The sequence below is a fragment of the Thermobia domestica genome, chromosome 8, assembly GCF_964235325.1.
Source record: "Thermobia domestica chromosome 8, izTheDome1.hap1.1, whole genome shotgun sequence".
Classification (NCBI taxonomy): domain Eukaryota; kingdom Metazoa; phylum Arthropoda; class Insecta; order Zygentoma; family Lepismatidae; genus Thermobia; species Thermobia domestica.
In genome coordinates this window covers 142,626,575-142,640,401 of record NC_137461.1, presented here as the reverse complement: position 1 = coordinate 142,640,401, position 13,827 = coordinate 142,626,575, and the positions used below count along the sequence as shown (strand labels likewise).

At 38.3% G+C, this 13,827-nt stretch overlaps 1 protein-coding gene across 1 annotated transcript in view; it reads right to left on the bottom strand.

Moving 5' to 3' along the window:
* The window catches only part of tai (basic helix-loop-helix family member taiman), a gene marked incomplete at its 5' end in the record, with an annotated part of 91,613 nt that overhangs the window by 55,594 nt on the left and 22,192 nt on the right, over positions 1-13,827 (bottom strand). Inside the window, 4 exon segments of the mRNA XM_081769091.1 lie at positions 3,829-4,010; positions 5,030-5,209; positions 9,079-9,264; positions 12,943-13,148. Coding sequence (XP_081625217.1) covers positions 3,829-4,010; positions 5,030-5,209; positions 9,079-9,264; positions 12,943-13,148 — 754 coding nt within the window.

Below are 13,827 nucleotides of genomic sequence, written 5' to 3'. Positions count from 1 at the left end.
ATTGAACTTCTGTCACTTCTGGTCAAAAAATTGTGACACTTATACGTCCACAGACCGCTTTTTTAAAACTCACCAGTCAGGAAATTGTCCAGTCGTAAATGATAGTCTGCTGGTACCAGATCCAAACTGTATGGTGGGTGCACTGAAAAATCCCAGCTATGCTCTCTCTACTTCTGACGGATCGTTAAAGATTTATTCAGTTTGATGTTAGCGAGATATACGACAACCTTTCCGTTTATCAGATCCGGCAGTTTCTTTTGAATTGAGGTGTACTCGCGCTACTTATTCACAATACAGGTCCAAACCTATCGTTCTGCCGTTAGCAGCAGCTTGTGATGCACGATTCACTTCCAATGCCACCAAATGCAATGGATAACCTTCTTGGGCGTCAGTGTGTTCTTTGGCACAGATTGTAAAGTTTCTCCTCGTTTCGACCACGATGTTTTTTTGTAAATTATTGTTGTAGGGTATCCACTTTTCAATATTTGTGATTAAGCACTTCAGAAATTGCTCGAGTTCATTACGTTTCAGTACACATCGCAGATCGAAATTTGACTGAGGAAATATTTTTGAGTCAGATCATGTAGTACCCAAACGCCGAGCCTCTCTTAGAAGTCAGCTTTCTGCAAATGGTTAAGCCTATGATGAATGTTTCGTCACTGTAGATGTCGTGATTGCTTACGTGCCAGTAGCGCTCAACTTTTACCAGAATATCATTTAATTTTGCTGTGATAGATTATCTATTGCGAGAAATATCTTTAACATAAGTGACTCAATTATGATTTGGCTGTTGTTTTCGACAACGTATCTTGTCCATAAACAGAATTTTTTTCTAATAGCCTGCATAGATATAGTGAAGTTAAGCGAAAGTTCGGTCATCCGCACGGGTTATACCTTAATTTGATTGTAAGAATTCGAACTCTTTCTGTACATTTAGTAGTTTCAACTGTTGAATGAAGTTGATCAGTCAATTATCAACTGCTGTCAACTGATCCGCTGCGCCTCTGCGCAAAAGGCAGATTATATCTTAGGCTACCTGATATAATATCCAATTTTATTTGCTGATGATGCTTTTTGTATGGTTAAAATAAATGTTAGGTTAGATGTACACTCATGTCCAAAATTATTGTCCAGAGTGTCTACTAAAATTCCAAAATGAAATTTCGTGACTTTTTCATGACCTTTTCTTTACCAAATCATAAAATTTCCTAACATTTTCAAGAGCGAATTTGAATGCGAATTAGGCCGAATTTTCATCCATGCGATAGAAACATACTTTGCTTGCGATTTGGTAGCGTCTAAAACCGGCCATAGACAGCTTTGATGGTGAATTTTGAAGTTTTATAGAACAAAATTTTCCAATCTGTACGTATATTTGTAGTTAAAAAAAAAAATCGTAACCCAAAAGCTAAATTTCGTGACTTTCATGACAGTTTTCTGATTTCGTAACATTGGTGACCGATAGACACCCTGTTGTCGCATTCTATCAATATGTTGTTGTAGGAATATAATTTGGTAACGAATTCGCCCGGATTTCGTATGTTAGTGTGTGTATAATCGGCAGACATGTATGTGGCAAATTTTATGTCAAAAGAGCAGTAAATAAGAACAATAAAACTAAAATAATATTTTCTTGTCCATTTAGCAACATTTTGTTTTACTCATTCTAATTTTCGTATTTATAATTCCTTTCCTATGAAATTTATCAGAAATATACATTTCCCTATCATACACAAAGTATCAGTATTAAAAGTACCCTGCAAAATCATTCTCAAATTATATTCTTACAAGAAGACAGTTATAGATTTGCAACAATCATTTTGGATAAGAGTGTACATCATAGGCTTAACCACCGCTACTCAACCCATATAAGAAGTGAGTCAGGAAATTAACGAGACTGATTTTTTTTTTTCTCAACAATGAATTTTATTTTTTACTGATTAAAGATATTCCCTTCCAAATAGTCCCCTTGGGCAGCTACACAACGATTTCGGCGTTGTTTCCTTTCTTTGAAGCAGTGCTGGATTACTTTTCAGCTAGGTCGGTTACGGTCTACATATCCGAAGTACCAAAATGGCGACTTTTCAAGTTTGTTTTTGGGGGGAGGGGGAAAAGTGATGTCATAAGACTTAGGTCCGACGAATAGAGGGGGGGGGGCTAACGAACCACAGGAACTCTCGTATTTTCTTCCTTTTTGCCAAAAATTCATTAGGAACATCTTGGCGCACACTTTTCTCATGTCCAAATCCTGTGCTGAAATACGATGGATGTTAAGGTGGATCACTAGGTGTTCTCAGTGCTATGTTAAACGCTGCTTGAATAGTGCAGCGTTGCCAGATAGTGTCGAGTGTTTACTGAAGCCAGATAATAAAGGGAGTAATCATGGAATTCTGCCTAGATATTTACTGGAGAACTTAGTTTTCGACCCTTACCGCAATTCTACTTCTCAAACTGCTACGCTAGAATCCAGAAATTTTCTTATTGTTACTACTACAGTAAACGTACAGATTTGGCAACAATGTATTATGGCGTTCTGCGCCAGTTTCGTCTCAAAATATATTTCTTTAAATGTAAATTAATATTTAAATAAAATATGAAACGTAATACGAAGAACGGTCAAACAAATATATCTATTTTGTTATAAGATTGTTACCTTAAAATACTTTACACATACAAATAAACATTTCATAAAACGGAGCACTTCTAGTAAGATCTATCAGCAAGTGCTATCTTGTGTGCTCATTGTAAAACGAATCAAATATTTTCTTTTATTTCTTATCGTTTTCGATATCAGACGACACAACCAAATGAATCCGTGTCTTGTGTTGTAGCTGAAACATAACTCTATCTTGCAGTACAATATTTATAATATGTAACGTTTCATTGCGCAGTAGTTAAGGGAAAAAGCTAAAATATGTACTAACTTTCGGGTGGTGATCCACCTTAAACAGTTCAAATGTAGCTTACTACTGACAGTTCTCACCTCAAGCGACGATCTGACTTCACTCCTTCCACAGTCAACCGTTTCTGAGATTGAGGGTTTTACCGCATGAAGTTTGTCTTTCACTCGTTCTCAGCCTTCTAAAAAAAGTTTGTGTCGTCTGAACACTTGTGCCCTGGATAGGGAATATCACAAAATTTGATGGCAGAATGTTGCTTAAACTTTTGCGGTCAGTTTTCGTAACGCACCTCTGAAACACGTCACTTCAGATGTTCTCAACATTCATATAGCAACTGGAACAAGCTAAAAACCTGGACAGAGCTGCAAGCTAACACCTGTACTGTGAGGGTGGAGGCAACAGGATTGTCGGTTCGTGCAGTGCTGTCAGTCTGACTGTTTACGAACATTCCACATATATTTAAATATAATTTCAAGCTTCTCACCACATATTTTATTTTGCCATATAAAAATCGACTAACTAAAATGTACAAATTAAAACTGGGATATCAATTTCACCTAAAAGATATGTTCAACATTGACCTAATTAATAACTACATCTATTATAACGTTTTCTTGTTCTGAAACAAGCAACATCAACTCGATAATAAAATTATTAAAAAAAACTTATCAAACAAATAATTATTACTTTTCATTATAACACAATTTATCTTCTACATGCTCTAAATTCGTTCATAATTTACTTTCACTGCTTTCAAGCGATTGAATCAATTAAGAGTAGACATTTACTACGGACTCACAAAATGAAGTAAGTCTGATAATTTACAAGTTTTTTCATACTGAAATGACTGATAAATACTAACTCTAAACCCTGGAGGTATTAACATCAATGAAATCCTTTTCGCTATTATATTAGTAATGCTACTTACTTCGCAGATGAAAATCCTTGCTGCTGATTCAGTGGGGAAGTAAGCTGAGAATGAGGTGAGTATGGCTGTTGGTTGAGTCGCTGCCCAGGGGAAATCTGAGTACCCCCTGCACCTAAAGGACTATTTAACATCTGCCCACTATAACTAGGGGACAGCTGTGAATCAGGAACACTTGAGGAACGCTAGAAAATAAATTCATAAATAAATTCTCAGAAACCGTAGTAATGAATCCGTTTAACTTAAATAAATCACACCATACACAGACATTAAAGTTAAAGCAGAATAGCGACGAAAAAAGGAACAACTATGATCAAGCATATAGTGAATGACATTTTTCGTTTCCCACAAAATATCGAACATTCGATCACTATCTTAAGGGGGCAGACTACTAAATATTTTTGAAAAGCTAATAATTTTTCTTTTGCCCGTTTTTCGTAAGTGGAAAGAGGTAATAAAATGTAACTTACCACAATAATAGATAATGTTACTCTATACCCGAAAATACGAATCAGAAGAATTTTTAGTGTTGCCATCCATAGAAATTACAGTGTGACCAGAATTTGAATTACTCAAAAATCTAGGTAAAAGGCAGCGACTAGGAAAATGAACTCAACGGTAATTGACGACTTATCATGCTGCCTAGGTTTCTTGTTTACTACTTTTTAAATAATGTTTCTATTTATTTTGTAATAACTTATTTATTTTGTAATAATTTTGTAAGTTATTACAAAATAAATAGAAACATTATTTAAAAAGTAGTAAACAAGAAACCTAGACAGCATGATAAGTCATCAATTACCGTTGAGTTCATTTTTCTAGTCGCTGCCTTTACCTAGATTTTTGAGTAATTCAAATTCTGGTCACACTGTAATTTCTATGGATGGCAACACTAAAAATTTTTTCGATTCGTATTTTTGGGTGTAGAATAACATTATCTATTATTGTGGTAAGTTACATTTTATTATCTCTTTCCACTTACGAAAAACGGGCAAAAGAAAAATTATTAGTTTTTCAAAAATATTTAGTAGTCTGCCGCCTTAAGAGAAAACTATAAATTCTGTACAAACAAACAAGACACCTTAATGAAGATCCCAGTCATGGACGCTGGAACAAATTTATCGCTGAAGAAAAAGACACACACTACAAAAATCACTGCACAAATAAATAGTTGCTGTTATATCGAAAAGTAATCACTACTCACCTGCACAATTACATTTGGTGCTACTGTAGTATTTAGAAGGCTATCGATGTTCTGTAACGAGCCTCCTGGAGAAAGCTGATCACCAGTTGCAGCATTCGAAGGTACTAATAGCTGCTGCTGTTGTTGCTGTTGTAATAATCTCATCTTTTGTTGCTGCTGTTGCTGCAGACTTTTTCTTCTCTGTAACAGCGACTCAAAGAGAAAATTAAACATTACTCAAAAATTGTTTGTAACGTTTCAAGGTACAGACTTATAATATTACAATACTCAGTATTTAAATAAAAGAAAAGCATTCTTTAACAAAACAATTTGGTCCGAGTATTTCATGTTAACTGTTTAAACAATTATGGTAAGGTAAAATATGACACGAAAAATAAGAAAGTAGATCCGGTGTACCATGTTGAAGATACACGTCGCTATGAATTCTGAAAATAATAACAGTCATTGGCTCTGTTCTGTAAGAATCTTCAAGCAAGAAGAAAATACGACCCCGCCCCCATTTCGTATTCCAGTTAAAGAACACTAAAATATTTTAGCACATATGGAATGAAGAATTAACAGTATATACACACACACACAGGACTGTCTTCCGCTAATTCCAACAGAACTGAAAAATAGTCTTAATGGAATAGTGTAACATGTGCGCCAAGACGACTAAATACAAGGTAACCAAAAAGGTCTTGCCGTTCTAGAGTAGCGGTAAAGACGAAGACAGTGGACGGTACTTACTTTTAGTTTTCAAAGTAATCTACATCAGCATCCAACACCTTTTACTAATGTTCTTGTAGCTGCACAAAGCCTTGGTGATAAAACTCAGCGGTCGTAGATGCAAAGAAGTCCGTGCGTGCGTTCAGCAGGTCTCCCTAATTTGCTAAGGATTTCTCATGGAAGTGGTTGTCGTGGGAATGAAACAAGTGGTAATCTGCTAGCGCAAGATCCGATGAATATGGTGCATGGTACAGTGTCTCCCAGCTGAGTTGCTAACGGCTCTCCCGGGTTCTCTGCCACATGTGGCTTTGCATTGTCATACAGGAACAGTATACCCTTGCGATTCACTAATGCCCGAGTGAGCAAGAACAAACAGGCTGTCACTGAATATTCCTTTTTGGCTGCCGACAGTGTGTTGGATACCCACTTGCTTTAAATTGCATGACTTCCCTATCCCATGCAGGTGCAGTCTGTTTCAGAGTAAACATGAAACCTTTCTGCAAATTCATCACAAGTTAGACCACTGCCCTCTCGACTGTTGCTTTCAGGACCTTGTTATCCAACACATGTAGTCGTCCACTGCGAGGTTTATCCCAAAGGCTTACATCTCCCGAACGAAATTTCTGAAACCAATCCCTGACGATGCGTTCGTTCAGAGCATTATCCCCATATGCCTGGCATATCCGGCATCTGATAGGCCTACTTTAAAGTCAAAATACATGCAAACGGGCTGCTTCAATACTCCCATTTCTCTTCGACACTTAAGCTGACTGCTGAATGTGCGCAACGTGCCTGCATTACTGAAGGTCGATGGCCAGATTAACTCCCGATGGCTTGGCAGGCACGTGCATCACTTCGTTTCCTCTGATGATTAATGGGTCGTAAGAAACGGCACGAACTTTCTTGGTTCCCTTGTACAAAAACGAAAATATGATTGATTATAACGTTTTTCTCAGCACCGAGGCTACATTAGATGAAATCTATTATCTCTGATCTGAATCAGTACACACAATTTTATTCGAGGGAAATATTCTTACTGGGACAAGAATGAAACGTAACTGCGTTACGTATTTGGTCTCGAAAGAACATGTGATGCGTTGCGCTCTGGATTGTAAATTATTATTATTCTAAGCCTTCTTCCTCCCCCCCCCCCCCAATTAGCTATGGTCAGCTTTTCGAGTCACTGTCCTCAACCTGCTTCTATCTTGGGTCATATCCTCTATGACACCACACTGCATCATATCGTTCTTCACTAAATCTCCCCAGTTCTTTGGTCAGTCTGGCGCTTGTTTCCCATTCAGTCCTAAAATATCCACTCAGTAAGGTACGTATTCCGTCTTACATGCCGAAACAATCACAGTCTACTTTTCTGAAATTTTTATACTACTGGTCTCACCTTTACTGTTCCCCGGATCACTTTTTTCTTAATTCTGTCCTTCCCCGTTACTCCAAACATCCATTATACCATTTCATCTCCGCAAAATGTAACTTCTGTTCTCCTCTTTTCTTTATCGTTCAACATTTCACTTCATGTAACATGATAGGTCTGACTATCGTTTTTGTACACTTTTCCTTTAAGTGGTATTGGTACCCTACAATTACATAATACTTCAGCCGTTTCTTTCTACTTTGTCCAACTGCTGATAGTTCTGCTGCTCACAATTCTTCCATTCCTACATTTTTCTGCCGTATTGATAGCGCGTACTTGAATTTCCTTGTTATTACGGCCTCTCTTCGTCCAGTCGTATTTTTATATTCTTGGTTACACTTTTTCTGAAACGACAATGTAAATATTCTACCTTGGTTTTACTAATTCTAAAGTCTTTCCTCTCCAATGCTCTCTTCAAATATGTAATTTCTCTTGCAGTGCTACCTTGGTCTCACTCACTAGCATGATGTTCGCAAATAGCAAACATACTCCAAAGTGCAAACTCTCTGATACACTAGATACCTGCTGAAGGCCTACTTTAACTATGAACTTTCCTCTTATTCCACACGCACTCCTCACTGTCCTACATCCACCAAATCGTTCGAAAGCATTTATCACCAAACATTCAGGACTGGAAATATTATAGTGAAAATGGCAGAAAATGAAAAATGAACAATCAGAAATCGTAGCTACTCGTTAATGAAATTTACGCACAGGATCCTATGAATATGAACGGAATTCAGTAGTGTATATCGAAACATCGTATGTGTACCTTCTAACTACAGTGCACCTACACTGTAGCCCAAAAGGTTGTCCGAAGTACAGCAGTTTGCCCTGGGGAATTAACGATCTATACTCTTTCTACCTAGCCTCAAAAAGGTCTGTCGCAGAGGTTCCAGATTACGCTACATGCCGTCCAATCGAGTTTCACATGTACTTAATGTGAAATAGGCCTAGAGATCGTGCAGGACAGGAAATTGGAGCATACTTTGAAGTTAACATAAGAGAAATGTGGGCGGTTACTGTACTCTTGAAACATTTCTTTGTTGGTGTAAGGTTTGGTATTCTGGATATACGCTGCCTGATCAATATTTCTTATATGAAAGCTAGTGAGGAACACCAATGTATGGAGTTGAACCTGTGCATCGCTGTCGCATATGCTGTAGATGCTGCTGCTTCTGCAAATGTCACTAGCGCAGAGGCACAACAAGCTCTCATTAACCAATGCCGCGTTACTCATCTCTTTAACTGAATCTTTCAAAATATCATTGCGGGCGGATTGGCGGTTGCGAGTAGTAGCCATGATCGTAGTCCTGCGTCAAGCAAAGATAGCATTCTGTTTTTAGTTGGCATTCCACATACGATATTCAAACGGACATGCTGCGCTGACACTTTCCATAGAACTTAGTGCTCAATTTTGTCCAGCAGGCTCACGATATGCCTTCGCTCAAATTCCGTTAACCTCACAAACTGAGATCGTATATGCTGTTCTAGGATGTTTGTAATGTTTACTCCCAACTCACGACTTAATACGGTGCTGGACACACTAGGACCTCTTGGCACGTCACCAACTGCTCTTGAGAGTTCTTAGCTTTCACAGCCACTACTCGTTTCCCACTGCACCCACAGCACACGGTGCGCACACCACGCAACATATGCTACCCACGCAAATAACGTTTGTAAATCACTTCGTTTCGAAAGTTAATTTATTTTCTACCACTGTAGGTTTTCAACAAATAAAACATATCAGTGAACTTGTGGTAAACAAAGATTTACAACGATGGCAAAGAACAGGGCAAACCACAGCTATTTTTATTATTATTATTATTATTATTTAGCCATCACCATGTTTATGAGCAGAAAATACCATCACTATCCCCTGTCTATTTCCAAGCAACAGAACTTAACACACCTGATTAGGATTGAGCCCTGCTAATGTTCCACTTCCTGCCACTCCATATTGAGGAGCAGCTGACCTCACATTTAGCTGACTAGCATGTTGTGTTCCACTGGCCTGTGGACTGGAGAATCTAGGTCGATTTGGGTACAATGGTGGATGAGGAAAGCCAGACTGTTGAGTCGTCTGGTTAGATGACACCTACCAAATAAAAGAAAATTATAATAGTAACAAACACTGAATGAAATATGAACTATGACAAAAATGTTACTGAACTTAAGCTGTTTAGACAAAAATTCCTAAGTCTAACATTTGCGAATACCTACAAGTATTTATATTTTCAAATTTCTCTATTCCTTTTGTTCTAATTTGAAACCATGAGCAATGAATATTAAAACATCTTTTGTACTAACCGCCTCATTACGTGTTCCGCAAAATACATCAGAGCGGGTTAGTATAAACTTTTTTTTTTTTTTTTCAGCTGGTGATAAATATTGGAAGGACATACGGTGTTGGAAACCTTTTAAATCAAACTACAAAGAACGAACATTTCTTATATACTTCTGTTACTAGTGCCTCTTACAAAGGATGCTTTGAATTACTATTCTGTCATATCATATCATTACCGCTATCACATAGTACAAAGAAATTTACGAGATGGTTTCAAATACGTACGTCTCTCAAGATTACCAACGCTTAAGCAGTATCATTTCATGCAGAATTCCTTAGCTCTTCGCTTTAACGCTTAGCCATTTACTTAAGTTCTGTTGAAAATATCGGGGAAGGGTTCATCAAATATCACCACAAAAGTTTTATATTCAGAAACTTTTCAATTTAATCGAAACACCGACTTGGAAATATATAATAGGAATAGTCCCGCGGTTACGGCAGCGCTGGTCTCTTGATGGAGATGTGTTAGGGAAGAAGATTCCCTACAGTGAAAAGCAGTAGAACGGCAAAGTGCAGTTAACTCAGAAGTTGGAGAGTGTAAAATGAGACACTTCTGATTTCTAAACAGGGCAAATTGTTTGCGTTCAGTTTCGTATGCGAACATTACGATAGTGGTAACTATGTTCGGTGTATCGCGAGGAACAGTGTCCCAGGTGATGGTAGCCTACGAAACTCACTGCAAGATCCTAACAAAAGGGAACAATAGTCGGAAGAAAATCTTCAGTGGCAAATCACGCCAGGCATTAAAGCGTACTGTCACTCAAAATTGTCGTGCGAGTGGTGCATATAACGGAGGGACTGAAACAGCACCTCCCACAGCCTGTATCGACAATCATAGTCTGCTGTGAGTTACATGACATGAACACATGGTTTCGGGTTGCACGGGCAACTGCTGATAAGAGGTCGTAACTTTAGCATTACACTAATGATGCAGGGAGCAAGTAATATGGTCGCATAGGTCATCATTCACCTTACTGCAAACCACAACGTGTGTATATGATGTGTGGCGGATGCCCCAAAAAAGCTTATGATTCGAAATGTATCTGCCCAATCGCGATACATGGCGGCGGCTCTGTGATGTGGGCCGTAATATCCCAGTTTTCAGTGGGTCCTGTGTTGATGCTTACTGGTCGCGTACTTGTCCGTGATTATGGGGTACAATGTGCATCCCATGGTCCATCTAATTCCGGCCAATCACACAATATTCCAGGGTAATAATGCCTATTCACAACTGGAGCTGTTGTGACGTGCTATGAGGCACATTGGGATGAAGTTAACACCTCCGCTGCCCCGCCCCATCTAAACATATCTGAATGTATATGATCCGTTTTAGGGACGAATTTGCCGTAGATTGCCGCTTCCCTCCTCTCACGTAATTCGATTTCTGACTAATGTGGTTCAGATCCCACGGTAAACTCTAGGTCCATATGTCATAGCCTCGCTGCTGAAAAGGGACACTATGAAAATCGAATCAATCAATCTTTTCACGCAAAATGCTGTAATATTACACTTATTACCATTCACTACTGCTGTCTCCATTTCACGCTGCAATGGAGCTGTTTTCAGGTAAAAATGAACTTGTAAGCTAATCTGGTGCAATAAACTTTAATCTTTTCAGGACCAACAGCTCTAGGGCTGAGCAAACAATTTAAACCTCTAACTCGGCTCCTAATTAACCTACAGCGTGCTCCGGAAGTGGATGTACCCCTAATTGGTGTTTTCTGACCGTTTAAAGTTTTACTCACATTTGTTTGGTAACATTGCTATCCATGTTCATTTGTTTCCTGCTTGGTAACGATTATTTGCAGTGAAGTTGGAGGCCTGGCCGCTGGATTGGAAGCGGTTGTGCATCTTCACCAGCTCCCTTTGCCTGGCATCCAAGAAGTACCGTTCTGACGACACCAGACAATGCTCTCTGGTGTTTCATAAAGCAACAAGTAAGAAACACGAGATACACAACGCAGTAATTACAAGCAACTGTGGAACACGTCTTCACCCTCGTGACTCCGGATAATCTCCGCAAAACATATGCGAGAATTTGGCGCAGAATTCAGCTGTGTTACGACATGGATGGTGATCATACCGATGTTTATGACTCTTAAGGTTTAAACTAACGAGGGGGCGGGGGTACGCCCACTCCCAGACCACCCTGTAGAGATTATTTAGGTGTATCTTCAGGAACGATGGAACTTTCCAACGATGTGCATTTCATCCACATCGGGGGTCCCGCAGCGGAAGGGAAGTGGGAAAGTTGCATGATTTTAGTTCCCCTTCCTCCAGAGTATGTGGGGAGAAACTCTCCCCCAAAGGAGATACAAGCATAGAAATTGGTACCAATTAAGTTAAATGAGCATACTAACTAGTGAAATCCTGTATATGATTATTAGTCTTGCCAGGGGTGCTGGAAGGGATATTGAATTTAGCTTTTTTTTGTGTGTGTGTATTTTCTTAAAAACATCACTTGAAAATTGTGGGACGCTGGTAACACTTATTTGCCGTACGCCCCCCCCCCCCAAAAAAAAAGCAACACGTACACCAGACATTCGGAACAATCATATAAAAAATGAAAGGGAAAAAAAGATTATCCTGCATATATATTTTTCGATGGATCCTAACGTTCGCAGCCCTAGCGGCGCCTGTTGAAAAGAGGAACACAGATTCCAACAAGGAAACTTTTGTACCTCTCGTGTCCAACTCGTACAAAAGAAACAAACGAACAAATAAACAAATAAATAATAATAAAATAAAGTTTGTGGGAACAGTGTATGTTGTATGCACTGGAGCACAAAAGTTAAGACTGGAATCTGTGTTCTATAAGCTTTCCAACGAGGTATGGCTTATGGCGTACCTCTCTCTCTGTTACAATTCGGGCTGTCGCTAGGGCTGCTAACGTTAGGGGAGATCAAAATATTTTTTAAAAAATATCTACAGGGTGATTCTTGTAGGAAACACACCCGGAAAGCTTTCTCACTTGGTATTGAGCTTTCGCTATATTATATTGGGCATATATATAAAACCCAATATCTGGTGTACATGTGAAAATATTTTCTGCGTACAACTAACAGTGTTGCCAGCCTTAGAAAATGTCCAAAAACAAAAATTTATCTTTTTCTTCTACGGTTTGGCACGGGCAGCACAGAAGTTAACTAGTTGGAATTTGTGCTCCATAAGCTATAGAACGTGGAATCGTTCATGTACCTGTGAGAATTAGGCGGAGTACTAGAGCTGCCAATGTAAAAGGTCTAAGATTTTCTTGAAATTTCTGTTGGTCCTGAAAAGGTTAAACAAGTGATTTTATTAAATTGTTAAATATTTATATGCGTAGGTTAGGGACAAGCCAATTAAAATAATAAAAAAAATTATATATTCCATAAATTATAAATTTATGTGGTTCACTAATTCTGATAACTAATACAATTGCCAACTTACCCCTGAAGTAGTGTACGCAGGAGGAGTTCCTGGCAATGAGATAGTTGGTGAGGAAGGACTCTTGACATCTGATTCACACTGCATCAGCTGCTTCTGAATAGCATTTATAACCATCTTCGCGTTGTCTGATGTGTATCCACTACTGCTCGTAGGAGAGGGTGTTGTAAGAACATCTAATATGTTCATTGATGAAGAATCATCTGAAACTGTTAGTATTATTTAAATACTACTGAATAGAGACTGACCATTAAAAATGCAACAAACCATTATGTATTGTAACATGAAGCCTTAGGAAAAAAAAATTAGCTATGCATTTCTTAAAAAGCAGTCCTCGAACCATCCATTTAACCTATTGGTCCACACTTACGGGAAAATTCCATATGTTTGGAAACAGGTAAAATGCACAATTACCGAAATTTACAGTTTCAGTTTCAACCGTTTCGGTATAAACATATTTCATAGTATATTTTGTCATTGATCCTTATATGATTATAACAGGAATATTCTTAACGTTTCTAGATGATTATAAAACAGAATGTACGGTGTGCGTCATTTTTTGTCAAAGAAAACTGTCTCAATGGATTTTAAATTACATTAATTTCAAGAAAACCTATGTGCCAATGGGTTAAGAATGTTCCATATTTTCATGTTGGGAACACTAATAACGGGGCGTCGGAATCAATTTTCAGACACTCATCATTAGTGCCTGCCAGGGACAATGAAAGTATCATCGCAGAATTCAACTAACGGGCATGCGCGAAACAACATTTTTTTTTTTCTGATGTAAGAAAATACTACTTAAAAATTATAAAGTAATAAAAACTGCGGTTTCTATAGATATCACATTCTATAGCAAATATGCTGGACCTGTCTAAATTAAGAAGA